Genomic DNA, 26,229 nt, shown 5'->3' on the forward strand with positions numbered 1-26,229 from the left:
CCATGTGGCCTTCTCGAAGTTAAACCACTGCTCAGATCTCTACTTCATCACAAGTGGGACTCTGCTTCAAGTTTTTTTTGTTTTTTGGTAACCACCCCCATTTACTTATTTCTCTAGTTTCTTTGAGAAAACCTAGAAACCACTGCAAAATTGAATGTGGGAGGTTGTTTTAAAGTGGAGTTTCTCTTTTGGAGAGCAGGCATTAAAAAATTAAGCTTAAACCACACGACAGACTATGACAATTCGACTGAATTCTTTTGAAATTCTAATAAAATCTTTACATAAAATTGTCCACCAACAATTTTTCAAATAGAATGTCTATTTTCTAATGTATTCCAATGGCAAACAAAGAATGATTGGTCAGGATGTGTCTGAATGTCCTAAAGATCAACTTCAATTCAAAATTTTGCCTTGCCATTGAAGTCAAAAAGCTTGGGCCCTGGCTATACCTCCTGCATTCTTGAGCTTGCACGTGTGCAGCCAAACACGAGATTTGTGTCGCCCTGGCAGCAGTAGCCATGTAGAGACCATGCACCACATTACAGCTCACAAGAGAAAAACCAGCCAGGAGGCATAGATGTGCTTCTCTTCATCTCTTTTCATAAGCACGAGCCAACAAACTAAATTCAACTTCTTGCCAATTCTGAACTCTGTTGATGAGAGGATGAACGGGCCCATCTGGGGTTTTGCTCCATGGATAACTGTTATTATAGTCAAATAAAAGCACCTCAATGTCTTGTTGTGCACACTCCACTGCATATCGTGGATTGTCATCAATAAGTACGTGGGCTCCTATTGACCTGAACGATCACAAGGAGCTTTCAGTGAACCACATCAAAATAAACACAGTTTTGAACCTTCCAAACCAGATACAAAGAAGCAGCTATTTAAGGGCAGTCTACACACAAAGGAAAACCTTAGAAACAGCCAGCTCCTTTCATAAAGAGCTTTTAGTGAACCACATCAAAATAATCACTCCAAGGGGAATCTGCACACAAAGGAAAACCTTAAAAACAACCAGCCACATGACAAATTGTTGCTGCGCTTGCAGCTCGGTTGACCTGCTTCAGCTGCCCACCATCTCTGCCTATACCTTCTACCCCCCTTTCACTCCTCCTCAGTTTTCCTACTTTCCCTGCCTCCGTACTTTGAGACTTTTATCATTCCCCATGTTCATAGCACAAGCACACAGGTAGAATTTTCATTCTCGTTTATCTGTTCAACACCTTTGGCCACATAAAGATACGAAGGCTCCCTTGGCACCACTCTGTGTTCACCAACCGATAAATTACTCAGATATATTCTTTTTTAAATAATGGAGTTCCAAGTGCTCATGGCCTGGTAGCCATATTTAAAACACTAAAACCTCATCCTTGCCAATGGGTTGGCTTGAGGCTTCATCAACTGCCTCTGGAGAAATAGTCACATAATAAAGGCACTGAATCTCTCTGAAAGGGCAAGACCAGCTTTCTAATCACACAATTCTCCATGCCTGCTCAAAGAATACCACAAGCTTCTTACAATCATTTGCATTTGTCTAAGAAGTGGCGGAACACCCCTTACACATGGTTGCAAACATTCTGTACAAAACACAGGTGTTTCATATGTTTCTTGAAGATTTGACATGGGGGGGTCTAAAACAAAAATTATACAATACAACACAAAAGTAGCACAAATTCAGCAATTCACACCTTTATAAGCACACCCACGTCACTGTTTTTGCGTTAGGAAGCTAGCAGGATTAGCCCGCAGCAGTTAGGACAGCACAAAGCAAGTACAGGTGCACATGTTCCAAAAAAAGGTGGAAGTGATGCCCTTTGAAATTTGGGCCCCACAATTTTTTTATTCAAAAACTGCAACAACAAAAAAAAAACTGTTTCAAACGTGCAAAACATTTCATAAGTTTCATATTGTCGATGCCCCTTACAAAAGATTTGCAAGTTGCAGAGGCAGCCAAATGTCCCATGCACAAGCAAAGCCACCACAAGAAGTTTCATATTGTCTATGCCCCTTAAAAGATTTTCATGTTGCAGGGGCAGCCAAATGTCCTATGCACAAGGGATGCACAAGGGAAGCCACCACAAGGCCTAAGAAACTTCCTACCTCCATCAAATTCACTAGGCAATTTAGGACATCTGGATACACATAGATGAGACTTCGTACCTCCATTAAATTCACTAGGTAATCTAGGACATCTGGATACACATAGATGAGACTATCCACAATGTTGCATCCCGAACCCTAGGGTGGTTTAATACAGCTAGCATGTTTAGGTTAACCAATGTGCGGTGATTAAGCATCTATGGGGAGGTCAAGTGGTTATTAGAGGCTCAATGGCACCTGCTTTACAGGAGGCCTACATAAATCAATTATTGGCACAGTTTTTGCGAGAGAGCGCATCTCAATCCTAGACTCCTCGGACCGCTCAGTGCGATGATGTCTTGGAGAAGTGTGTCCCGGTGGTATGGGATGCCAAGGCTTACTACATGTGTGAGAAATCTCTCTAGATGCCTCTAGACCTCCAGCTCAGGGGTGAGCCTGTAGAGCACCAGGGAAGAGTGCAAAAGATACTCCTTGGGAAGCTTGGTGCTTTTTACTTGGTAAAGGAAGAGCTTAGAGCTTTAGAACAAACGTTCCCAGTAGTGTGAATTGATATGATACCTGCAAATTTCTGATTTTGGACGAGCTTCACCTTCCAAGGCAAAATGATTCCCAAAATAAACATCTGAAAATATCCCAGAATAGTGGCTTTCAATCCAGTCGAGTGTCTGGTTCTTTATCACATGTTGCCTGGATCTGTGCATTGAAGCGGAGAACTGAGTATCAACCCCCTGAAAAGAGCAGAAGAAACCAATAGAATCTGCAAATGGAGCTTACGTGACAACCACAAGGTGGCAGAATTCAGCAAGCTGAAGAAGTGATTCACGGGCCGCAGGAATCGGAAGAATCCCATCCTTGAAATACTCCGACTCAAAAAAAGCATGGACAAGATCATTCGCTGCAAGAGATCAATGGTAACAGTACAGAATAAATCATTAACAACCCAAACAGACACTCTCTCTCTCTCTCTCTCTCTCTCTCTCAAAAGCAGAAACCGGCCCAAATGATAGCAACCCTGGAGCAAGAAAAGAGGAGGCAAACATAGGCATTACATGCACGGGTGCAGGGCCTCCCCAAGGGAGCATCCCCCAAAGAGGATGGAGAGGGATTATGTAAGAAAATGGGCATTACAAGAAATGTGCATGAAATGCCATGGACATGAAATTAGCAGGGGCAGCCAAGAAAAAGACCATTAGAGCTAGGATTTGAAGCACAAGGTGCAGTGTGGACTTGGAGCAGGGCATGGAAGGCATTGAAGGATGTCCTGTCAGCTGTGTTAGATGAAAGGAAGAACAGTTGGCTGTACAAGACTGCTGTCGGCTGCTTACAGTGTGGCCAGCTGAACCAGAGGACAAGGCGGGCTGCAGGCGCATCATGACAAATCAGGAAGCCCAGTCGGACAGCGTTTAAAGGCATTAAATGCACTGTAGACTGGCCGACCAGCAGTCGGCCAGTATGCCAAATATTCAAGAGACCTATAAAAGGCATAGGATGCTTCTCATTGTATTCAGTCATTCCTTTATGGAATGGGTCCTTAGGATCCTTAGAGTAGGACAGATTTTGGTGATGTTCACCTTTTTTACAAGGCAGCCTAGGGCTGTGGACTGAGTGCCTTTTTGTACCATATCTCTCTCTCTCTACTCTCCCTTCTGTCTGCGTTTTGCATCAGCATATCTCTCTCTCTCTAGTCTCCCTTCTGTCTGCGTTTTGCATCAGCATATCTCTCTCTCTCTAGTCTCCCTTCTGTCTGCGTTTTGCATCAGCATGTTCTCAGAGGTGTTTAGGGCTGAAAGAAGACTCCCAGAGCTTCCGCGTGTTACATTGGTATCAGAGCATCAGGCTTAGCAAAGCTAAACACTGATTCAATCCCATATGATGGTGTACAGGAAAGTACATGGATATGAAGCCCAAGGCAAGGAACACAGAAGCGGGAAGAGCTCCCAGGAGGTTTGTTGGTGGTGTTCCACAAAGCCAGAAGGAATGGCAGTCCTGTGAGCCAGATAGGTTCTTGGGCTCCGAGGGGTGATGTCACGTGCATCCCGCACTTGGATGCCACGTAGACATTTCTGTACAGAAGGTGCAGGACGACCTGGGATGGTGAACTGGTCCCATGTGAGCCCAGTCAACCAGCCAGGGATCCATCTCAATCGTCCGAGGTCAGGTGTGCATTGTCCTGCACATGAGTCCAAGGTCAGGTGTGCACTGTCCTGCACATGAAACAGTGCCAGTCCGCGCTGTGAGTCTCCCTCTGGAATGATGTCAGTTGTTCTGTATGTTTGGTCTGCCACCAGATATCAGACAGCTGTGTAGATGTAGGTAGGCAGCAGATCTGGACACAGGGAAGGCTTTGGGCCACCCAAAAATGGGGCCAAGCAGCCCCAGGACATGCCCACCAGCCCAAGGAAGGGCTGGGCAGGCTGTCGGCCAGCCCAGCCAGTTGGCTAGCCCTTAGAGCAGCCTGGACTGCAGGCGGCCAGTGCCCAGGCGCTGCCCAGCAGCCTGCGCTGGACTGCACAGCAGCCCACAGGGGCAGCCAGGGCAGTCCAGTGTGAAACGTGGCACTTTCAGCAGTTAATAGTATTAAAACCAGTCGTGGAGGTACAGTAAACCAGCCGATTGCCCCTGATGAGAAGTATAAATAGTGGAGGCCATAATCCCAATGATTCATCTCATTTTTTCACCAAGTGCTCAAGCATAAGAGGCTAGACAAAGCCAAGAGAGTGCTTAGCAAAGGGGTGAAGGATTCAGGTCAAGGGCAGGGTATTCCCAGCCAAGAAAAGGTCCAAGATTGCTGTATTTTCTTTCAGTTTTCACATCATTCTAATAAAGCAAATACACCATCCGTGGTGGGGGCCCATTGGGACCCAATACTGTGTCCTCTCCATCTCTCTCTCTCTCTCTCTCTCTCTCTCTCTCTCTCTCTCTCTCTCTCTCTATTTTCTGCACTTCTCCTTTCAAGTGTTGTGCGTTAATTTCCGTCGCAAAAAAGAGTACTGAATTCTGAGTTTTGAAGTTACCGATCTTTCTCCGAAGCTTCCGCATATTACAGTGGTATCAGAGCCTACTTCAAGTACAAAGATTCAGCAAAGAAAACCAGAAAATTTCTCTCGCTCGTGTGGTTGGTTTTTAGACGCCGGTGGACTACCCCTTTCGGAGTGACTCTTGTCCCTCGAAGGACGGTTGGTTTTTAGCCTCCGGAAGCCTCCGGAAGTCTCCCACACAGATAGTGGATGTTCAGATTGCATTCCGGAAAGGAATTGCATTTTCCTGCTATGGCGAGCTTCGGCGACGAGAGAGACCCAGAACCATGGGACCAGAGTGCACCAGGCAGCCCAGCTAGGGCACCAAGCAGCCCAGCTAGGGCACCAGGCTTGAGTGTCACAAACATGTTCCAACAGATGATGCGAGCACTCGCAGAACAGACAGCCAAGTTGGATGAGCAGAAGGCGCGGATCTTGGCTCCGGAGGAGCGTACCCGCTCTCCAGCGTCGCGTTTTCCATCTCCTCCTCCCTCTCCTTCTGTATCCCAGATACCAGATCCTCGTCACAGGGACCCTCTCGCGGGGTCACAGCCGCAGCCAAGCTCCTTGCTTGAGTTGCAGATGCGTGCATTGGAGATCCGACAACGAGAAGACGACACCATGCGACGCGTGGCACAGGAGCGTTACCTCAGAGCTTTGGATGCCAGATTGACACCGGCGGCGCCCTCGAATCATTTGCCCGAGAAAATGAATTTCAGTAAGTATAATGGTAAACTCGATCCCACAACTCTTTATTCATGGTTACATCAATTTGAAGCTTACTTTGCCGCAGTGAGGAAAACAGATACTGACAAAGTGATCTTAGCCCGTTGGTACTTGGAAGGTGAGGCCATTCCTTGGTGGACTCAGTGGGCTCATGGCCACACCAAAGCAGGTATGGCGGCTTATGTGTGGGACTAGTTCGTCCGCGACCTTAAGCAACGGTTTCTACCGCCTCACTACCTTGAGCGACTTGCAGACGAGTTCAGGGGAGCGTGTCAGAACGCGCAACCAATCCTTCAGTTTGCCAGTAAAATTTTGACCTTATGTCTGCAATTAGGCTTATCTGATACGGACAAGAAAGGGCAGTTTTTGTATGGCCTGGACATGCAAATCCAATGGGAGGTGCATATGTTTAGGCCAGCCACCTTTGAGGACGCACTCTCGCTTGCGCAAAGTGCAGAAATGAAACACAATGGTGGCAAGCCCAAGACTTCCCAACCGGCTTCTCCCAGGGCTAACGCCTCGGGGGGCAAAAGCCAGAACCAGACAAGGTCTTCCCCAGGACAGAGCCCGGGAGCCTCTCGCTCCAAGAACTCGAACAATGCGTCTAAGCTTACTCCAAACCAGAAAGCAGAGGCAGGCAAGTTGAGTGCTGAGGAGCTTTCTCAGTACAAGAAGGAGGGTAGATGTTTCTTTTGTCATACAAAAGGACATACTTCTCGGGATTGTCCAAAGAAGCCTCCAAAGGCCGCCGCCGCCTCCACGGCTTCCGTGGTGAGCTCAGCTCAGCTCCCACACAGACCCCAGCGGCCAACCCTAGTTCTTCAAACCCCGATGCTTCAATTGGAGCAATTATTAGCCGGGAGCTCGAAGATGAGCAGAAGGGCGCCCATGACCAGGAGTATGAGCGCAACGAATTGCTCAAGTCCTTTGGCTACATAGGTGGCCAGAGAGTTGTTGTCTTGTTTGACAGTGGCAGCATGGAGGATGTGGTCACGGAACAGGCCGCTAGGCGTGCTCGTTTCGAGCTGACTTCGGTGGACAAACAGGTTGAGGGTTTTAGCACAGGTATGACAACGAGCATCAAGTATGAAGCTCTAGGTGCTAACTTAGTGATTCAGAGCATAGAGTTTGTGCGGGACTTTATGGTTGCCCCTCTTGTAGGAGCAGACATAATTTTGGGTATCCAGTGGTTTCACAAGTTTCTTCCTGATGTCAAGTGGGACAAGCACACGTTCCAGATCAATCGGAATGTGTCAAACACCCCGGTGACCATTAAGTGTGAGCCAGGTATTCCGAACTTTCCGCTCATAAGCCACTTGCAGGCTAAGCGAGTAGTCAGGAAAGGCGCACAGTGTGCAATGATTTACATAGACAACCCAGACAGTGGCCAGCGCTTCCGAGAAGTACTCGGTTCTCCATGAAAAGTTCCAGAAGATTTTTCTTCGGGACAGCCTCCCTCCCCAGCTCCCCCCGTCCAGACCGGAGGATCACAGGATTGACCTCCTCCCAGGCTCGGAACCCCCGAGCAAGTTTCAGTATCGCCTTTCTAAGGCAATGGAATTGGAGTTGGACCGCCAACTCCAAGAATTGTTGCAAGCTGGCTTCATCCGCCCCAGCGTGTCGCCATTTGCAACACCGATCTTGTTTGTCAAGAAGAAAGATGGTTATTCCCGGTTGTGTGTCGATTATCGTGCACTCAACAGAGCAGATTCCCGATGCCTCGAATTGACTATATTCTCGAGAGGCTGAATAATGGAGCAAAGGTGTTCTCAAAACTGGATTTAAAGAGTGGGTACAACCAGGTACGGATTGTAGAGGGGGACATCCCCAAGACAGCCTTCCGTACAGAACGGACCCACTATGAATTTGTGGTCATGCCATTTGGCTTGACGAACGCCCCAGCTACATTTAACCGCATGATGATGCGTATTTTCCGGGATTTGATTGGAAAGTGTGTGTTCATATTTCTGGACGACATATTAATATTTTCAGCTACAGTTGAGCATCATGACATTGATGTGGAGAAAGTCCTTAAGTTGCTGGAAAGCAATGAGCTCTATGTCAATGAAAAGAAGTCAGAATTTTATCTGTTCCAGGTGCATTACTTGGGATATATAATTAGTGCTGAAGGCATTCGACTTGATCCAGCTAAAGTGGCCGAGATTGTTAACTGGGAAGTACCTCAGACAGCTTATGACATTAGATCATTTGTGGGTATACGCCAGGCATATTCCACCCACATCGACAAGTTTTCTGATCTCTCGGCAGATCTCACCGATCTGCTAAAGGGAGTGAAAACAAGAAGGCAAAAGATTCGAATGACTCCACGAGCGTTGGAGGCATTCTAGAACCTCAAGGTGGCTTTGTCAGAAGCGCCTTGCTTAGCCCTTGCCTTGTGGGACGAACCATTTCAAGTGATCACCGATGCGAGTAACATCGCAATTGGCGGTGTATTGCAACAGAATGGTCATCCAGTAGCTTACATGTCTCGTAAGTTACTGCCCGCCGAGAAGAACTACTCAGTCTATGATCGTGAACTCCTAGCAGTTATATAGGCCTTGAAACATTGGAAACATTTCCTGTATGGCCGTGACTTCGAGGTTCGCACTGACCACCAGGCATTGCGCTGGATTCAAACGATTCCAAGTGCACAGTAGAGTGATCGACAACATCGCTAGAGTCAGATATTCCAGCAGTTCGGTGGTATGATTGAGTACCTTCCAGGAAAGGCCAATCCAGTGGCGGATGCTTTGAGCAGGAAGGGACAAGTGTCTACGGTTCAGACCACTAGACTTGACCTTGTTGGTACAGGACTAGAGGACATGAAGCACACGTACGCGGATTCCGAGAAATTCGGTACTCAGTGGAAACAGGCATTGGATGCCATAGGACCATGCCGTTTTCTGATACGCGATGGATGGCTTTACTGCAAAGGCCGACTTTGTGTCATGAAGTCATTCCGGGCAGCTCTTCTCCATGATGCCCATGACACCATTACAGGTGGTCACAGGGACATGAATTCGACTCTGGAGAAATTAGAACGGCAATACTATTGGCCAAAGATGAGGCGTGATGTGTTTACATATGTACAACGCTGTGACATTTGTCAAAAGGTGAAAGCTCCTTGTGGAAAGAAGATAGAGTTGTTACAGCCCTTGCCAATTCCTGAGGGTCCTTTCTAGGACATTTCGATAGACTTTGTCACAAATCTGCCTCCCAGTCCGAGTAAGCGTAATACGCAGTGCTTAACTATTGTTGATAGGTTTAGCAAATTTGTTATGCTTATTCCATGCAGGGCCAATGTGACCGCCAAGGATGTCGCCCAGTTATTCATTCGGCATTGGTACCCGATTGGCGGGATTCCTAGAACCATAGTGTCAGACCGAGATGCCAAGTTTACCAGTCATTTTTGGAGGACATTGTTTGATAGCTTTGGTACTAAGCTGAATTTTTCCAGTGCATTCCACCCACAAACAGATGGCCAGACAAAGATATACAACCAGTTGGCCTTTGATGTGCTGAAGTGTTATGTCCACCCACAGACAGATGGCCAAACAAAGATATACAACCAGTTGGCCTTTGATGTGCTGAAGTGTTATGTCCACGATCAGCAAGGTAAGTGGGAATCGTTTTTGCCTTTAGTTCAAGCTGTTTTGAATGACTCTTTTTCTTCAGCTATTGGCAGGACTCCATATGAGGCAGCGTTTGGAAGACCTTTCCAGTCGTTGTTAACCAGGACTTCGTCTTCAGTACCGGAGGCGAACATAGTGACGGAGTCTTACTAGGAGATTTTAGAGTCAATAAAGGACAGACTGGCTAAAGCACAAGAGGCCTACACTCAACAGGCCAATAAAGACCGAAGGGATATGAAGTTTTCGGAAGGAGATTGGGTTTATCTTCGGATTATGTAGCAAAGACTGAAACAGGTGGGCAAGCGATGCCCAAAGTTGTCTTTCAGGAGCTTCGGACCATTTCCCATCCGGAAAAAGATTAATGAGGTGTCTATGCAGTTAAAGCTACCTCCGAGTTGGACTATGCACGATGTATTTCATGTCAGTTGGTTAAAGCCATATGCAAGTCCACTCCCTTTAGAGGTCAAAGACGAAGCGGAACCAGACATTGTGGATGAAGCAGAAGTAATGGTTCCAGAACAGATCCTTCTGCACCGTTTCAAGCATGGCTCAGGCCGAAGACTACCACAGTTCCTCACAAAGTTTCAGGACCGAGGAACTCATGAAGCGTTATGGCTCGACAAAGAGTTCTTTGAAGACTATCCGGCGTTATTGACGGATTATTTGGAGGCTATGCAGCTTCCGTCAAGTTAAGCAGAAGGGGATGTCACGTGCATCCCGCACTTAGATGCCCGGTAGACATTGCTGTACAGAAGGTGCAGGACCTAGGATGGTGAACTGGTCCCATGTGAGCCCAGTCCGAGACGAGTCAGCCAGGGATCCATCTCAGTCGTCCGAGGTCAGGTGTGCATTGTCCTGCACATGAGTCCACGGTCGGGTGTGCACTGTCCTGCACATGAAACAGTGCCAGTCCGCGCTGTGAGTCTCCCTCTGGAATGATGTCAGTTGTTCTGTATGTTTGGTTTGCCACCAGATATCAGACAGCTGTGTAGATGTAGGTAGGCAGCAAATCTGGACACATGGAAGGCTTTGGGCCACCCAAAAATGGGGCCAAGCAGCCCCAGGACATGTCCACCAGCCCAAGGAAGGGCTGGGCAGGCTATTGGCCAACCCAAGGAGGGGCTGGGCAGGCTGTTGGCCAGCCCAAGAGGGCTTGGCTAAGTAGCCGATCGGCTCTTGGGCCAGCCCAGCCAGTTGGCTAGCCCTTAGGGCAGCCTGGACTGCAGGCGGCCAGTGCCCAGGCGCTGCCCAGCAGCCTGCGCTGGACCTGACAGCAACCCACACGGGCATCCAGGGCAGTCCAGTGTGAAACGTGGCACTTTCAGCAGTTAATAGTATTAAAACCAGTCGTGGAGGTACAGTAAACCAGCCGACTGCCCTTGATGAGAAGTATAAATAGTGGAGGCCATAATCCCAATGATTCATCTCATTTTTTCACCAAGTGCTCAAGCATAAGAGGCTAGACAAAGCCAAGAGAGTGCTTAGCAAAGGGGTGAATGTCAAATCCCCACGGATCCCCTCGTGATCGATCTTGGTTCGAAACTCGAATCCTGCAAACAAACGAACAAACAAACAAGCAAGGGGGTGCAGGCCTGACTCACCTCCCAACCATGACAGCCATGGGCAAGCCCACAATCTTGGCTGTCCCCACCGAGCCACGAGCTGAGCTAACTAGGTTGACGTACCGACCAATCTCCTCCTCACGACGTCCCATACCGCCGTGAAGCTGCCCTCACGGGCCTCGAGATTGCTGCCGGCCTCGGCTGCATAAAGCAGGTGCACGTCTGCACTAGATCCAGGCTCCAAGACCATAGAGCTCTCACAAACTCGCGAGACTCTCTATGCCCAATAACTAACCTTGGCCACCCTTTTATAGGCTCTTGGCCGGTCATCGGGCGTCCACACTTGGCCGCCCGCCCGTCCATACTTGGGTGTCCGCCCGTTAGTATATCCCTAACTCAGCTCGTCAATCAGCCTGCCTAGTTCCAAGCTTCCCCAAGCCTCGAAACTAGTCTTGCATGCGTATAGCACACGGTAGATACCCACTGTGCACATGACATACTCCCCTTCCTCTAAGAGCTCACTCCTGAGCTCACTAAAAAGCCAGGGTAATCTCTCTGAAGAGAAGTCAGTGTCTCCCATGTAGCGTCCTCCTCAACACGATCCTTCCACTTGATCTTGTATTCCGTGATAAGCGTATGACGCAATCTTCGTTCACGAAAGCCAAGAATCTTTTCAGGTTCGTGCGGAACAAATGTCATGTCTTGGACATCTATAATTTCTTGAGGAGTAACTAACTGATCTGCTCCACCCAGTACTTCCTTAAGTCTACTGACATGAAATACAGGATGAACTTTCACATGAGAAGGCAAATCCAATTCATATGCGACTGAACCAATCCGTCGTGTAACACGAAATGGTCCACAGTATCTAGGGGATAATTTCGGTGATCTACCTATCCGTAAAGTCTCGGAATCTTTCGGAACTCGCAAATACACCATCGTTCCTTCAAAGAACTCTCTAGGTGAACGATGTCTATTAGAATAAAACCTGTCTCGGTCTTGAGCACTTCTAATAGATTCCTTTGCAACTTGTAACATTTCCTGCATATCTTGCAAAAAATTAGGTGCTGCATCATGCTGAAGTCCTGAGAATCCTACTGTAACAGGTGATCTTGGTTGAAAACCGTACATAAGCATGAAAGGACTAAACCCTGTACTCGTATGCTTAGTACTGTTATAAGCAAATTCTAACATAGGAAGATAATCCTCCCATGAACTTTGTCTTTTGGATACATATGCTCGAAGCATATCCTCCAAAATCTGATTCACTCTTTCAATCTGGCCATCAGATTGAGGATGATCTGAGGAACTCAAATTCAAAGTTGTTTCCAACTTCTCGAAAACAAGTTTCCAAAAATCACTCGTAAACTTAGAGTCCCTATCACTGACTATGTCCTGCGGTAACCCGTACAGTCTAAACAATTGCTCAATAAACTGCCGAGCTAATTGCGTAGCTGTAATAGTCTTCCGGGTCGGTAAAAATCTAGCCATCTTTGTCAAGCGATCTACCACAACCCAAATAGAATCGTGGCCTTGATGTGTTCTTGGCAATCCGGTAATAAAATCCATGGAAATACTTTCCCATTTATTACCTGGGATTTGCAAAGGATGCAACAACCCAGCCTGTCTAAAGCGTTCAGCTTTATTTGCCTGACAAATCTGACACGTGAGAACATAATCTTCTACATACCCTTTCATCTTCGGCCAATAAAAAGTGTGTTCACTAATGATAGTGTCCTGTGTACCCTAGGGTGTCCAGCAGAAGGTGCGTCGTGACACTCCCTCATAATCTTGGACCTAATGTCCGGGATCTGTGGTACACAAATTTTGTCATTACGGAATAGTAAACCATTCCGAATCATCCACTGACCTCCTGCAGCCTGAATAGTAGACTGCGCAGTCACCGAGTCTTGGTCAATCAATGAGCTCCCGTCCTGGATCTTCTGCCAAAATGGACCAAAATAACTATCAGTCCTGCAAAGCCCCCTCAATGACTGAAATAAGTCAGTAGAAATCTCGGTGAACAACAAAGTATTCACCTCTCTAATCCGACTAAGCGCATTTGCAATATTATTCATGGACCCTTTTCGATAACGGATCTCAAAATCAAAATCTTGCATTAACTCTGCCCAACGAGCTTTCCTGCCTCTCAAATCATCCGCATCACACACATACTTGATTGACTGATGATCAGTCAATACCACAAACTTGGAGCCATATAAATAATGTCTCCAAACCTTGAGAGCATGAATCACAGCATAAAGCTCCTTCTCAAGGGTTGGCCAACGAGATTGAGTGTCGTCTAGCTTTTTACTTTCAAAAGCAACCGGTCTACCATCTTGAAATAAAGCAACCCCGATAGCATAGTCACTGGCATCAGTTTCAAGAACATAAGGCCGACTAGGATCAGGTAGTGCTAAGATAGGTGCTTCCTTGACTTTATCTTTCAAAAGTCTGAAGGCCATATCCAAATCGTTATTCCAAGTGATAGGCTGATTGGACTTACGTCCACGACCTTTCAATAAGTCGGTCATCGGTAGTGTGAGCTGAGAGTACTCCCGTACAGATGTCCTAAGAAAAACTACAAAACCGAGAAAAGAACGAAGTTGTTTCACTGTTCGCGGTATAGGCCAGTCCAAAACCTTCTGAACTCGGTCATAGTCAATGCTCAATCCATCTCTAGTGATCTTGTGTCCCAAGTAAATGATGTCGGTCATAAAGAACTCACATTTACTAAATTTAGCATATAGTCGATTCTGTCTTAAAATAGATAAGACAATCGTGAGGTGTCTGACATGATCCTCAAGAGTACGACTATAAATCAAAATATCATCCAGGAACACCACCACAAATTTTCCCAAATGTTCACGAAAAAGATCGTTCATCATTTGCTGGAAAGTGGCTGGAGCATTGGTTAACCCAAAAGGTAATACGAGAAACTCGTAATGGCCATACCTAGTCCGAAAGGCGGTTCTTTCGACATGCCTTTCATGAATACGTATCTGGTGATAGCCAATACGCAAATCTATCTTCGTGAAATATTTCGCTCCTGCTAACCGGTCAATTAGGTCATCTGATCTAGGGAGAGGATAACGGTTCTTAATTGTCAGCTTGTTCAATCTTTTGTAATCTATACACATTCTCCAAGTATGGTCCTTCTTTCTCCTAAGCAACACAGGTGCACCCCAAGGTGATTTACTTGGACGGATCTGGCCCATCCTCAGATAATCTTCGAGTTGTTTAGCCAACTCATCTTCCTCAGCTTGGCTCATCCTATAAGGTGGAATACTCACAGGATGAGCACCAGGGATCAAGTCAATACGATGATCTACTGCCCGTTCAGGTGGTAAACCCGATGGCAATTCCTTAGAAAATACATCTTGAAACGAATCAAGTATCTTCTGTAATTCTTTGCTTTCAAACACACTTAATTTATTCACATCCATGGAAGGGATGAGAAAAGAAGAAAGTGGAATCAAGACACAATGGAAAGCGGTGTACAAAGAAGAATTCATTATATTTCCAAAATCAATTGTATTTACAAGAGGTCCCTGAGAGGGATGAATACAATCACCTAAAATACTATACTTGGTGTCCCTATGCTGAAAAGAAAAAATATGACTAGACCAATCTATCTGGACGTCAAGAGTCTTAAACCACTCAATCCCTAATAACAAGTCTACATTTTCCAGATGCATAACATAGCATTCCAGAGTATCTTTGTAGTCCTGAATCTGGATTGGAAGCATCTCCACTTTGCGATCCCAAACTTGTCTGCCCACAGGTAGACGTACCTCATAGGTATGGTCGCTAAGTGTCGTATCAAGACTCAATTTCTGTCAAAGACAACTGGTTAGCTGCCTTTGGCTTGGGTCCTACGTTTGACTTGGTACCCTTTTTCTTCGGGCACTCGTTACGCATGTGTCCTTTTTCTTCGCAGATAAAACAACGTCCTTCCTTCTTGAGCTTCAGAGCCTTAAGGAGTCGTTTCTTCTTCGCTGGTGTCGAACTGGAATTCTTCGAAGGTTGGTCCGAAGACTTGCCTTCATTCGTGTTAGCCATAGGTGCGGAGAACTTTCTTTTATGCTTGTTCCCCTGCTCGATAACAGGTTTCGACTTGGAAGAGACCATCGTATCATCATAGATACGAGCTGAATGAATGGCCTCGTCCAATGTTTTGCATTTGTTATTTTTAACCTGTAATCGGTACGAGTCGGGTAAACCAGCTACGAAAAACCCCAAAAGAGTAGTGGGATCCATCTTTGTAGCTTTCATCTGCAAGTCACGAAACTTCTGGAGGTAGACCTCATAAGTGAGGTGCTGCGAGGTCATGGTCAAAGCTGAAAACCGGGCAACAACATCGTAGTCATCCTCTTTCTTGAGGAATTCTTTCTTGAAAATGTCTTCGAATTGTGCCCAAGTCGTTGGCTTTGGGTTCAGTTCCTTCCACCAAAGCAAAGCTTTGCCGGACAGGAAACCGGCTGCTAACTGTATCTTCTTTCCATCATCATATGGATGAAACTGAAAGTGAACTTGCCACTTGTGTAGCCAAGTGTCCACGATCTCCTTGGTTCTCTGCTTTTGCTCGCCCCCGAACGGTTCCGGAGTAATATTGGGACCTAAAGCAGAAGCCGAGGTATCCATTCCCGAAAAAGTAGAGAGGGTAGTGGTCAATAGAGCGATGGAGTTCTGCAAAGCCTGCATCTGGGCTGCGATTTGTGCCTGACGTTCCGACGAAGAAGCTTCGAGAGCTACTTTGAACTCTTGGAAATCTGATTTTGACACAAACTCGTCAAAAATATCGGCATTAGTGCCTTCCGTAGCCGGTAAGCCTTCGCGTTCCACGAGGGGCTCCAACTCTGATTCTTGGGTCGACATCGTGAAGAGGGTACGTGCAGAGAAAATTCGATCTTTGCACAATGAAAGTGCAAGCGAACTCGAGAGCTTGAGAGCTTGAAAACTTGAGAACTCGAGAGATGTGTGGCAAGAAGCCCACGTGAGGGGGTTTATAAAGGTTTCCCAAAAGCCAAAAAAAAACTCGAAAAGCTAGGCTTAGCTTTTGCTTTAGCTTTTGTGTTTTTTTTTCTTTTTTTTTCTTGAATAAATATATATATATATATATATATATATATTTTTTTTTAATATATATATATATATATGGATATATATATTCTTTTGTCTTTAAAAAAAAATAAACACCATTGAAACCTTAAAGATCTTGGAGGAGAGATGACTTTTAAATTTTTATAAAAAATTTAAACTTTTTCTTTTTAAAAAAAACGAAAGCTTGTAAAAAAACGTAAGCTTTACTTCTGTTTTTTTTTTCCCTCCTGAATTCACCCGTCGGTGAGCTGCCGGCGCCTGGATTAGCGTTTTTTTTTTCTCAACCTCCTGGATTAGCGCCTTCGGTGAGTTGCTGCAGACGTCATCCATTAGCTGACGTCGCCTGTCCATCATCGCTAACCTGCACCTGCTGTCGGCTGCTGGAACCCCGTCGGCTGCTGCTGGAAGCCTGCGCTGGTCGCCTACAAGTCATGGCTGGGCGCCTGCGTAGGCCTGGGTGCTGCCCGCCTGGCCTGTGCTGCCCGCCTGGCCTGTGCGCCGGCCTGGCCTGGGCACCAGCCCAACGTGCCTAGCCTGGGCGCCTAGATGGCCTGGCCGCCTGGCCAAGTGGCTTGGCAAGCCTGGCCGCCTGGCTACACAGGCACGTGCGCCTGCCTGCCAGCCAGCCGTCGCTAGCATACCAACGTCCCCGCCAGCGCACAAACTTGACCGCCTGTAAGCGATCCAGCCAAACAATCGAACAGCACAATCTCTTGCTCTCTCTCTCTCGTGCGCCAAAAAGCTACGAAAAGCATTATGCTTTTTTTTTTTTCTGTTTTCTCTCCCTGCAAGTTATGCGACTGCACACAAGGCCTCTTCTTTGCAAAAGCAATCAACCCTTATTATTCTACCATCTCCCATCAACATGGGGTTCTTTGATGAAGAAAAAACACATACAAAAATCTGAAAACTGCCGCATGCACAGAAAAAACAGCAAGCTTTTTTTTCACATACCGTTCTTCGACCTCTTCTTCTCTACCTACCGACTTGCTCGTTCACGAGGTATGCTCTGATACCACTGTCAAATCCCCACGGATCCCCTCGTGATCGATCTTGGTTCGAAACTCGAATCCTGCAAACAAACGAACAAACAAACAAGCAAGGGGGTGCAGGCCTGACTCACCTCCCAACCATGACAGCCGTGGGCAAGCCCACAATCTTGGCTGTCCCCACCGAGCCACGAGCTGAGCTAACTAGGTTGACGTACCGACCAATCTCCTCCTCACGACGTCCCATACCGCCGTGAAGTTGCCCTCGCGGGCCTCGAGATTGCTGCCGGCCTTGGCTGCATAAAGCAGGTGCACGTCTGCACTAGATCCAGGCTCCAAGACCATAGAGCTCTCACAAACTCGCGAGACTCTCTATGCCCAATAACTAACCTTGGCCACCCTTTTATAGGCTCTTGGCCGGTCATCGGGCGTCCACACTTGGGTGCCCGCCCGTCCATACTTGGGTGCCCGCCCGTTAGTATATCCCTAACTCAGCTCGTCAATCAGCCTGCCTAGTTCCAAGCTTCCCCAAGCCTCGAAACTAGTCTTGCATGCGTATAGCACACGGTAGATACCCACTGTGCACATGACAGTGAAGGATTCAGGTCAAGGGCAGGGTATTCCCAGCCAAGAAAAGGTCCAAGATTACTGTATTTTCTTTCAGTTTTCACATCATTCTAATAAAGCAAATACACCATCCGTGGTGGGGGCCCATTGGGACCCAATACTGTGTCCTCTCCATCTCTCTCTCTCTCTCTCTATTTTCTGCACTTCTCCTTTCAAGTGTTGTGCGTTAATTTCCGTCGCGAAAAGAGTGCTGAATTCTGAGTTTTGAAGTTACCGATCTTTCTCCGAAGCTTCCGCATATTACAGGTGATGTGAGAGTGCCAGACTCATTTCTCAGGAATGAAGACCAAGACAGTGTTCAGAGTCGGGGCAAGAATGGATTGGGGATTGGAGGGAACAGATGCATAGATCTTATTGAGAGTCACCGGGCCGGGTTTTCAGTGAAAAGGGTTGCCAGAGTTGGATGGATGACAGAAGGACTCCGGGAATAGAGTGGGATGATGACAGTCATCCAAGAACAGTTTGGAAGCCCGTCATCAAGTTTAGCAGAGGGGGATGTCATGTGCATGTACTCTTGAGGATCATATTAGACACCTCACGATTGTCTTATCTATTTTAAGACAGAATCGACTATATGCTAAGTTAAGTAATTGTGAGTTTTTTATGACAAACATCATTTACTTGGGACACAAGATCACTAGAGATGGATTGAGCATTGACTATAACCGAGTTCAGAAGGTTCTGGATTGGTCTATAACGCGAACAGTGAAACAACTTCGTTCTTTTCTCGGTTTTATTGTTTTTCTTCGGAAATCTATGCGAGAGTGCTCTCAGCTCACACTACCGATGACCGACTTGTTGGAAGGTCATGGACGTAAGTCAAATCAGCCTATCACTTGGAATAACGATTTGGATATGGCCTTCAGACTTTTGAAAGATAAAGTCAAGGAAGCACCTATCTTAGCATTATTCGATCCTAGTCAGCCTTATGTTCTTGAAACTGATGCCAGTGACTATGCCATCGGGGCTGCTCTATTTCAAGATGGTAGACCGGTTGCTTTTGAAAGTAAAAAGCTAGACGACACTCAATCTCGTTGGCCAACCCTTGAGAAAGAGCTTTATGCTGTGATTCATGCTCTCAAGGTTTGGAGACATTATTTATATGGCTCCAAGTTTGTGGTATTGACTGATCATCAGTCAATCAAGTATGTGTGTGATGCGGATGATTTGAGAGGAAGGAAAGCTCGTTGGGTTGAGTTAATGTAAGATTTTGATTTTGAGATTCGTTATAGAAAAGAGTCCATGAATAGTGTTGCAGATGCGCCGGATCCCTCGTGGAACGCTCTTGGTACGAGACTCGAAACCTGCAAACAAACAAACATCATGGGGGTGCAGGCCTGACTCACCTCCCAACCATGACAGCCGTGGGCAAGCCCACAGTCTTGGCTGTCCCCACCGAGCCACGAGTTGAGCTAACTAGGTTGACGTACCGACCAATCTCTTCCTCGTGACGTCCCATACCGCCACGAAGCTACCCTCACAGGCCTCGAGATTGCTGCCGGCCTTGACTACGTAAAGCAGGTGCATGTCTGCACTAGATCCAGGCTCCAGACCATAGAGCTCTCACAAATCACGCGAGACTCTATATGACTAATGACTAACCTTGGCCACCCTTTTATAGGCTCTTGGCCGGTCATTGGGCGTCCACACTTGGGCGCCCGCCCAACTTGGGTGCCCGCCCGTTAGTCTATCCCTAACTCAGCTCGTCAATCAGCCTGCCTAGCTCCAAGCTTCCCCAACCTCGAAGCTAGTCTTGTGTGCGTGTAGCACACGGCAGATACACACTGTGCACATGACAAACAACCAACCGTTCTGTACTGAATAGTGGCCAGGCTCAGAATTGAGGGCCAAACTGTATGGAGTACCAAACTCAGGGGAGTCGACATATTGGTCTTTCATACTATCTAAGTCCTTCCCCGTGATTTCGAGAATGGTAGATTCTTGGACTGCCTGGATGCTGGACTTTCGACTGAGAGCATCTGCTAATACTGGGTTATGCTTACCAGGGATGTATTCAATCATACCTCCAAACTGTTGGAAGATTTGACTCCACCTGGCCTGTCGATCACTCCACTGGGCACTTGGCATAGTTTGAAGCCACTTAAGTGCTTGGTGGTCTGTTGTCACTGTGAAAGCCTGTCCATAAAGAAAAGGCTTCCAATGCTTGAGCGCTGTGATCACACCCAAAAGCTCTTTGTCATATACCGAATATTTCTTTTCGGCGACATCCAACTTTCTACTGTAATATGCCACGGGTCTATTGTCCTGCTGGAGGACTGCAACTATGGCTACATTGCTGGCATCGGTGATGACCTCCAAAGGTTCGTCCCATGATGCTAACTTTAATACAGGTGCTTCTGAGGCAGCTTTCTGGAGTGCACGGAATGCATCACGCGCCTTGCCTGTAACTGAGACTTTTTGCTTGCGAGTCTTCACCCCCTTGAGCAAGTCGGTAAGAGGTGCTGCAAGGTTGGAAAACTGATGGACATGGGTACTATAGGCCTCACAAAGACCTACGAATGAATGGATTTCTTGGGCGGTCTTAGGAATGTCCCAATCTAAGATCTCTTGAACCTTTGATGGATCCAGTCTAATCCCATCGGAACCGATGATGTAGCCCAAATACTGAACTTCCTTAACACCAAAGACAGACTTTTTGGCGTTTATGTAGAGTTGATTATCTCGCAAAAGTTGCAAGACTTTCTCCACATCTTTCTCATGCTGCTCCGCATTGGCTGAGAAGACTAGTATGTCATCAATATGAAAACACACTTCCCAATGTGGACTACGAAAATCCTAGACATCATCTTATTGAAGGTTGCGGGTGCATTTGTAAGCCCAAAAGGCATGACTACGACCTCGCACTGTCCGAGAAGCTGTTTTTGGAATGTCAGCTTCAAAAATGTGTGATGGTAACCACTCTGGAGGTCGATCTTCGTGAAAAACTTAGCACCGTCTAAACAATCCAAAATGTACTCTATCCTTGGCATAGGAAACTTATTCTTGATAGTGAGTTTGTTTAATGCCCTGTAGTCTACACAAAGGCGTGAAGACTTGTCCTTCTTTTGGACAAATAGGATAGGTGCAGCAAATGGGGAGAAAGAAGGCCGAATGAATCCGGCTCGGAGAAGCTCAGATAACTACTTTTCTGACTCGCCCTCTAAAGTCTTGGAAAGACGATAGGGAAACCTGCTAGGAGGATCTGATCCAAGGACCAAATCAATGTGATGGTCCTCAGGGCGAGAGGGTGGGAGACTGGGCGGGAGATCGTCCCTAAGCATAATGTCCTGATGTCTGGATAGGAGGTCTGCTAACTGAGGGACTGAAGATGTAACGGATGCTACTAATGAGGGAGGGGCTGTTTGAGCACGAACATAAAGGAGTGCTCCTTCGGCTCCCTTGCGGATAGCTCGTCTGGCTTGGAGATGCGAAATCAATGGGATGCCAAGAATGCTTCTATCCCCACAAATCATGACAGGTTCAGGAAAACCTTTACAAATAGTAAAAGTGTCCTACCCCCAATCGGGAATAGGCTCATACTGACGGAACCACTGAATTCCTAAGATCATGTCACACCCCAGCAGAGGTGAGACGATGAAATCTCGTTGAAATGAGGCCTTCTGAACTTCAAAGGCAAATTGCTGTGCCTTCTGGGAAATGTGGGTGCGAAGACCAGGTGTAAACCCGTCCACATCTAGATGATATGGGACTAATGTGCAGTTCAATTTATTAGTCAACTGGGGAGAGATGGCGTCTTCATAACTACCCATATCGAAAAGGACTACAAACTGTCGGCCCTGGACAGAGCCATAAGCTCGGATGACGCTCTTCTAAGCAACATCGCTCTCACCCTCCTGCTTAGCATCAAATACCACGGATGGCATAGGATGCATGGAAGGTAAAAGTTGAACTGCATTTGAGGTAGTAGGCGCGGGGCTGGAGGAGTTGGGGAGGCTGTGGCAACTGTGGCAGGAGCTTTGGCGGCTTGTGCCGCTTGCCATTTGTGGCAATCCTTCTTACCATGCCCTATAATATGACAGAAAAACATCTATTTTCTGACTAGTACTTCCTTTGCTCCTCTGGATGAAGATAACCTCCAGTAATGCCTGCTTTAGCCTTTTCATCAGGGGTTTTCTTAGGTTCTTTATCTTTCTTACCCCCTGAACTGGAGCTATTACTGCTGTCCTTCTTAGCATCTTTAGGACGCGTTACCTTTCCCTGTCTGTGCAGCTGATTGCTGCTGCTGGGGTTTGGTACTGGACTGAGATGACTGCTTGGTCTTGCCCCCGTTAAGCTTCATTTCTTCATTCTGAGCGAGAGTCAGAGCCCGGTCATATGTACTTGGTTAAAAGTTACGAACTGTGAACCGAATGTTAGAGTCCAATCCACGAATGAATTGCTCCATCTTAGCCTGCTCAGATAACCCTAACTGCTGTGCTAAAGTAATAACGTTACCGGAAAACTGAAGCACTGGGGATCCGTTCTGTCTGAGTCCATAGAACTCGTCTTTCAGACCGGTCATGTACTGGGGCGGGAGAAATCTGGTCTTGAGGTCATGGACAAAGATGTCCCAGTCAAAGGCTGACACCTGTGGCCTGGTCTGTATGAATACTAGACCAATGCTGCCACCAAGTGACTGCCTCACCAGTGAGATGGGGAGCCGCTAAGTGGACTTTGTCTTGAGGGTCTGTGATCCTAGCTAATGGAAAATAAGCATTAAACTGATGAATAAATTGATTAACTGATGAATGATCACACTTACCATCATACTTACTGAAGTTTGGTTGACTGCGAATGATGGTGGTTGATGCTGCTGCGGACTGCTGGCTGGTGATACCTATGACTGGGGAGACTGAGGAGAGCTGCTAATACCTCAAGTGTATGGCCTCCTTTTCCCGTTAGTGCTCGAGTAACATACGTTCTCGATCAAGCTCACGTTGGTGTTCTCGAGCGGCGAGTTCAGCCTAACGCCGGTCTTCGTCGATCCTGCGTTGGGCTTCCTCATAGTTCCGTCTTTCTGCTTTTTCTCTTTTCCTTCGAGCCTCATCCTCTCTCCTTTGTTGTTCCATCTGAAAGAAGAGGGAGATGTAGTCGGGTGCTGCTGGAGGTGTAGAAGGACGTGCTGCTGCTGCCTCCAAGAGTTGGAGACGCTCCATGAGCAGCTGGTTCTGAGCTCTAAGAAGAGCTATGGTGTCTGCTGTAGGCGGGAGGACATGGTCTCCTTTGGGGGAGACGTCTTCCGGCTGATGAGTACTCTCTTCTGTAGACATGATGCTGAAGTCGGTGGTCGTGCCGGAACGCAATCTAACCATCCAAGGATGCCCCCACGCTAGGATACGGTGTGTGTGGACAATCTGAATCTGATACCAATGTGATATGCACCGGAAGTCTTTGTATTGGAAGATCCTGTCACACAAATGCTCACACCGTCTTCTGTATCCTGAGTTTCGTGAGTTTAGCAATCCACTTTAATACTTCAAACTTAAAAGAGATATGAGAGAGAGATATGAGAACTGTACACCAGATTGGGTCCCGAATTACCCACTGAAGGGCCCCCTATCCCGATAACGAGATAGTATTTGCTTTATTTCTTTACAGAGAATGACTGTGGACTGTAGATAAGCCAAACGCAAGATCTCGGAGGATCGGAGCTTGGCTGAACTGTACACGGCTGTAGAAACACCTCGATGAACTGATCTCGAGCCTATGCACTCTTCCCAAGGGCATGAGGAAGGGCTGCACACTTGAGGCTGAGAAAAGAAGATGGTGGACTGTTCTAAGCTATGTTAGAATGCTGTAAATGCTTATGAATGCTATGTTACCTTCACCAGATGGCTGGGGCAGATGTAGATGATGCAATGAAGGCTGGATACTCATGTAAACTGATGATTCAGGGCTGAGAATTGCTGTAGACTGAAACGCAATGCTACTGGGCTGCTGCTGGACAGAAACGCTGACCTGAAGGGCTGAAAATCTGTAAACGCAGGCTGATCTGTAGGCGGCTGATTCACATGCAGAAAACGCAGGTGTTTATGCTTAATTGGGGGTGATCTGATGCGCTTATGGCTGTAGGGACTGCTGAATTGCATGCGTTGGAGAACCAAGGTTGGCTGAAGCAAACTCAAGCACTCCAAGGGCTGGATGAGACTAGTCTAGTGCTGAAGGCAAGGGAACTCCTAGGGCTGAGGAGGAAAGCTCTTAGCACACTGAAGACTGAATGAGAAACTAAGCCCTATGCAAGCCTATTTATACTAACTAGAGGCTGGTCAAGTTGGCTGGTCATAATTGAATAAACTTTATGTTTATAAATGCCAATAAATACCATAAAATATGGGAAAAATACCAGATAAATCCTAGTAAATTCCCTAAGGCTTCTGGGATGTTCTAAATGATGCACAGGCATATGAATGCATATTATGCAGAATGCAGAGTGCTTTCTGATGCAAACCCGAAGGCTTCTACTGACTCAATGATTCTCTCCAAGTGGGTTAAGGGACTTGACTGGCTGACTGACCCGCTAAGGCTGAGGAATGACCTACGTAGCTCGTACCTGACTTATCCTGGACTGAGGATGTACAATGGGGTCACGGCATACGACAATTATCATCCTACTGGGTTCTGATACTGTACAATTGTTGCACTGCTGATGATGAGCCATCTTGTCACCATGCACTGAGTGCAGAGTGCATGTGACATGTATTGGCTCCCATTCTTGCCAGTCTTTTTAACAAAGCACTCTATGAAGGCTTCCCACCCTCTTGGACTACCAACACCATTGTCCCCATCCACAAAGCAAGAGATCCCATGGATCCATGTAACTACAGGACTATCATGATTGGTTACGCAATAGCCAAAATCTATGGGGCAGTACTGGAGGACATGAGGGAATGCAACATCATATGGTAGACACTTCTTGGAGATGGGGGCTATGCATGAGCTGGTTATATATAATGGGTTGTCTAGATGGCTGCAGTCGGACAGCCTTACATCTTTTCCGCATGGGGGAGGCACTAGTACGGTGGATTACCTCATTGGATCTCCCGCTCTTATACCACACATCTCGGACTTCACCATCCCTCCTCCCCCCATACTAGCTGACCATGCATTACTTTCTTTCATGATCTCATGCCCCATCATACCGCCCACACCCACACCCCCTGTCACCACCTTCACCCGAATTCATTTCCATCATGATCTTGACCACATCTATGAGGACCACCTCTCCCGCCACATTTCAGCTCTCGACTTATCCCTCCCTATCTCCACCATCACATCCCAACTTTCCTACATCATCCATGACTCCGCCCATGCCAGCTTCCCCTACACCACATGCTCCATAGCAAGTTTGCCAGTGGGATCCCAACCCCAAAATGGATGGTATGATGAAGAGTGCAAAACCACCGGCGAGCTCTATGGCAGAGAGGATGGAAAACAGAGCATCATGCCAGGCAGGCTTTAGGAGAAACTTCTCCACGCTGGACCATATCTTTACTTTACGAGCTATCATAGAGGCGGCGAGGTCCTCAAAGAGACATGTGTATTGCTGCTTTGTGGATTTCCGCAAAGCATAGTCACATGGGACGCAAAATGGAGACGGGGAACGGGGACGGAAAAGATTGAGAATGGCCATTCCCTGTGACTATAGAGTGACATGGGACGGGAATGGGAACGGGAAGATGCTGCCATCCCCAACATTCCCGAGTCTAAAAATGCCCATTCCCTGTGACTATGCCACAAAGCCATTGACTCCATCCATAGTCACAGGGGACGGAGGGGACGGACCCTTGGAACCGGGGGACGCCGTCCCGGGAACATTGTGGGATGGGGACGGACGGACGTCCCCAGCTGGGCGTCCCTCACAAGGGACAGCGTTCCGGGGACAGATCTAGGAGGGGACGGTTGTGGGGGACGGCTGCATGGAAACGCCGCAGGTTAATGTTTGGGCAATGGTCACATTTTTGACCTTTTTTTTTGGCTATTTGGGAGGGGCTTTTCATGGGCCTTTAGCCTTGGCCCATAGGACTTGAGCCTTTGAGGCTTTGGGCCTTGGCCTCTCTCTTGCCTCCCTCCCTATAAGAAGACACACACACACACACTCCCTCTCACACTTCAAGCTTTAGCTTCACACACACAACACACTCTCTCTCCCTCAAGCGGCAAGCCTCAAGGGCCAAGGTCTCGAGTTTCAAGCTCTCACACAAGCAAGCTGTAGCCTCTCAAGACACACTCTCTCCCTCACACACACTCTCTCAAGCTTCACACACACACACACACCCACCCACCCTCACACTCAACTTCTCAAGTTCTCCCTCAACTTTCAAGGCTCAAGCCTCACTCCCTCTCTCTCTCTCTCTCAAGCTATCAAGTGACAAGGAGGCACCCATCATCCATGGCATCCTCCTTGTGGTAGTGGCTCTTCAAGTTCCAACTACCCGTAGAAGGACGACGGGATGGACATGGTGGGATGAGG

General features: G+C 47.2%; 1 protein-coding gene across 1 annotated transcript in view; it reads right to left on the reverse strand.

The window, feature by feature from the left end:
- Positions 1 to 237: 237 nt before the first annotated feature.
- LOC147620026 (uncharacterized) overlaps positions 238 to 26,229 on the reverse strand; it is a 36,248-nt gene continuing 10,256 nt past the window's right edge. The window contains exons 5-7 of the mRNA XM_086772165.1: positions 2,878 to 2,998; positions 2,662 to 2,796; positions 238 to 800 (exon numbers count right to left, since the gene is read on the reverse strand). Coding sequence (XP_086628291.1) covers positions 590 to 800; positions 2,662 to 2,796; positions 2,878 to 2,998 — 467 coding nt within the window. The 3' untranslated portion in view covers positions 238 to 589. The remainder of the gene's footprint in view (positions 801 to 2,661; positions 2,797 to 2,877; positions 2,999 to 26,229) is intronic.

The sequence above is a fragment of the Cibotium barometz genome, chromosome 32 (genome assembly GCF_041138505.1).
Source record: "Cibotium barometz isolate CiBa-2024 chromosome 32, ASM4113850v1, whole genome shotgun sequence".
Lineage (NCBI taxonomy): Eukaryota > Viridiplantae > Streptophyta > Polypodiopsida > Cyatheales > Cibotiaceae > Cibotium > Cibotium barometz.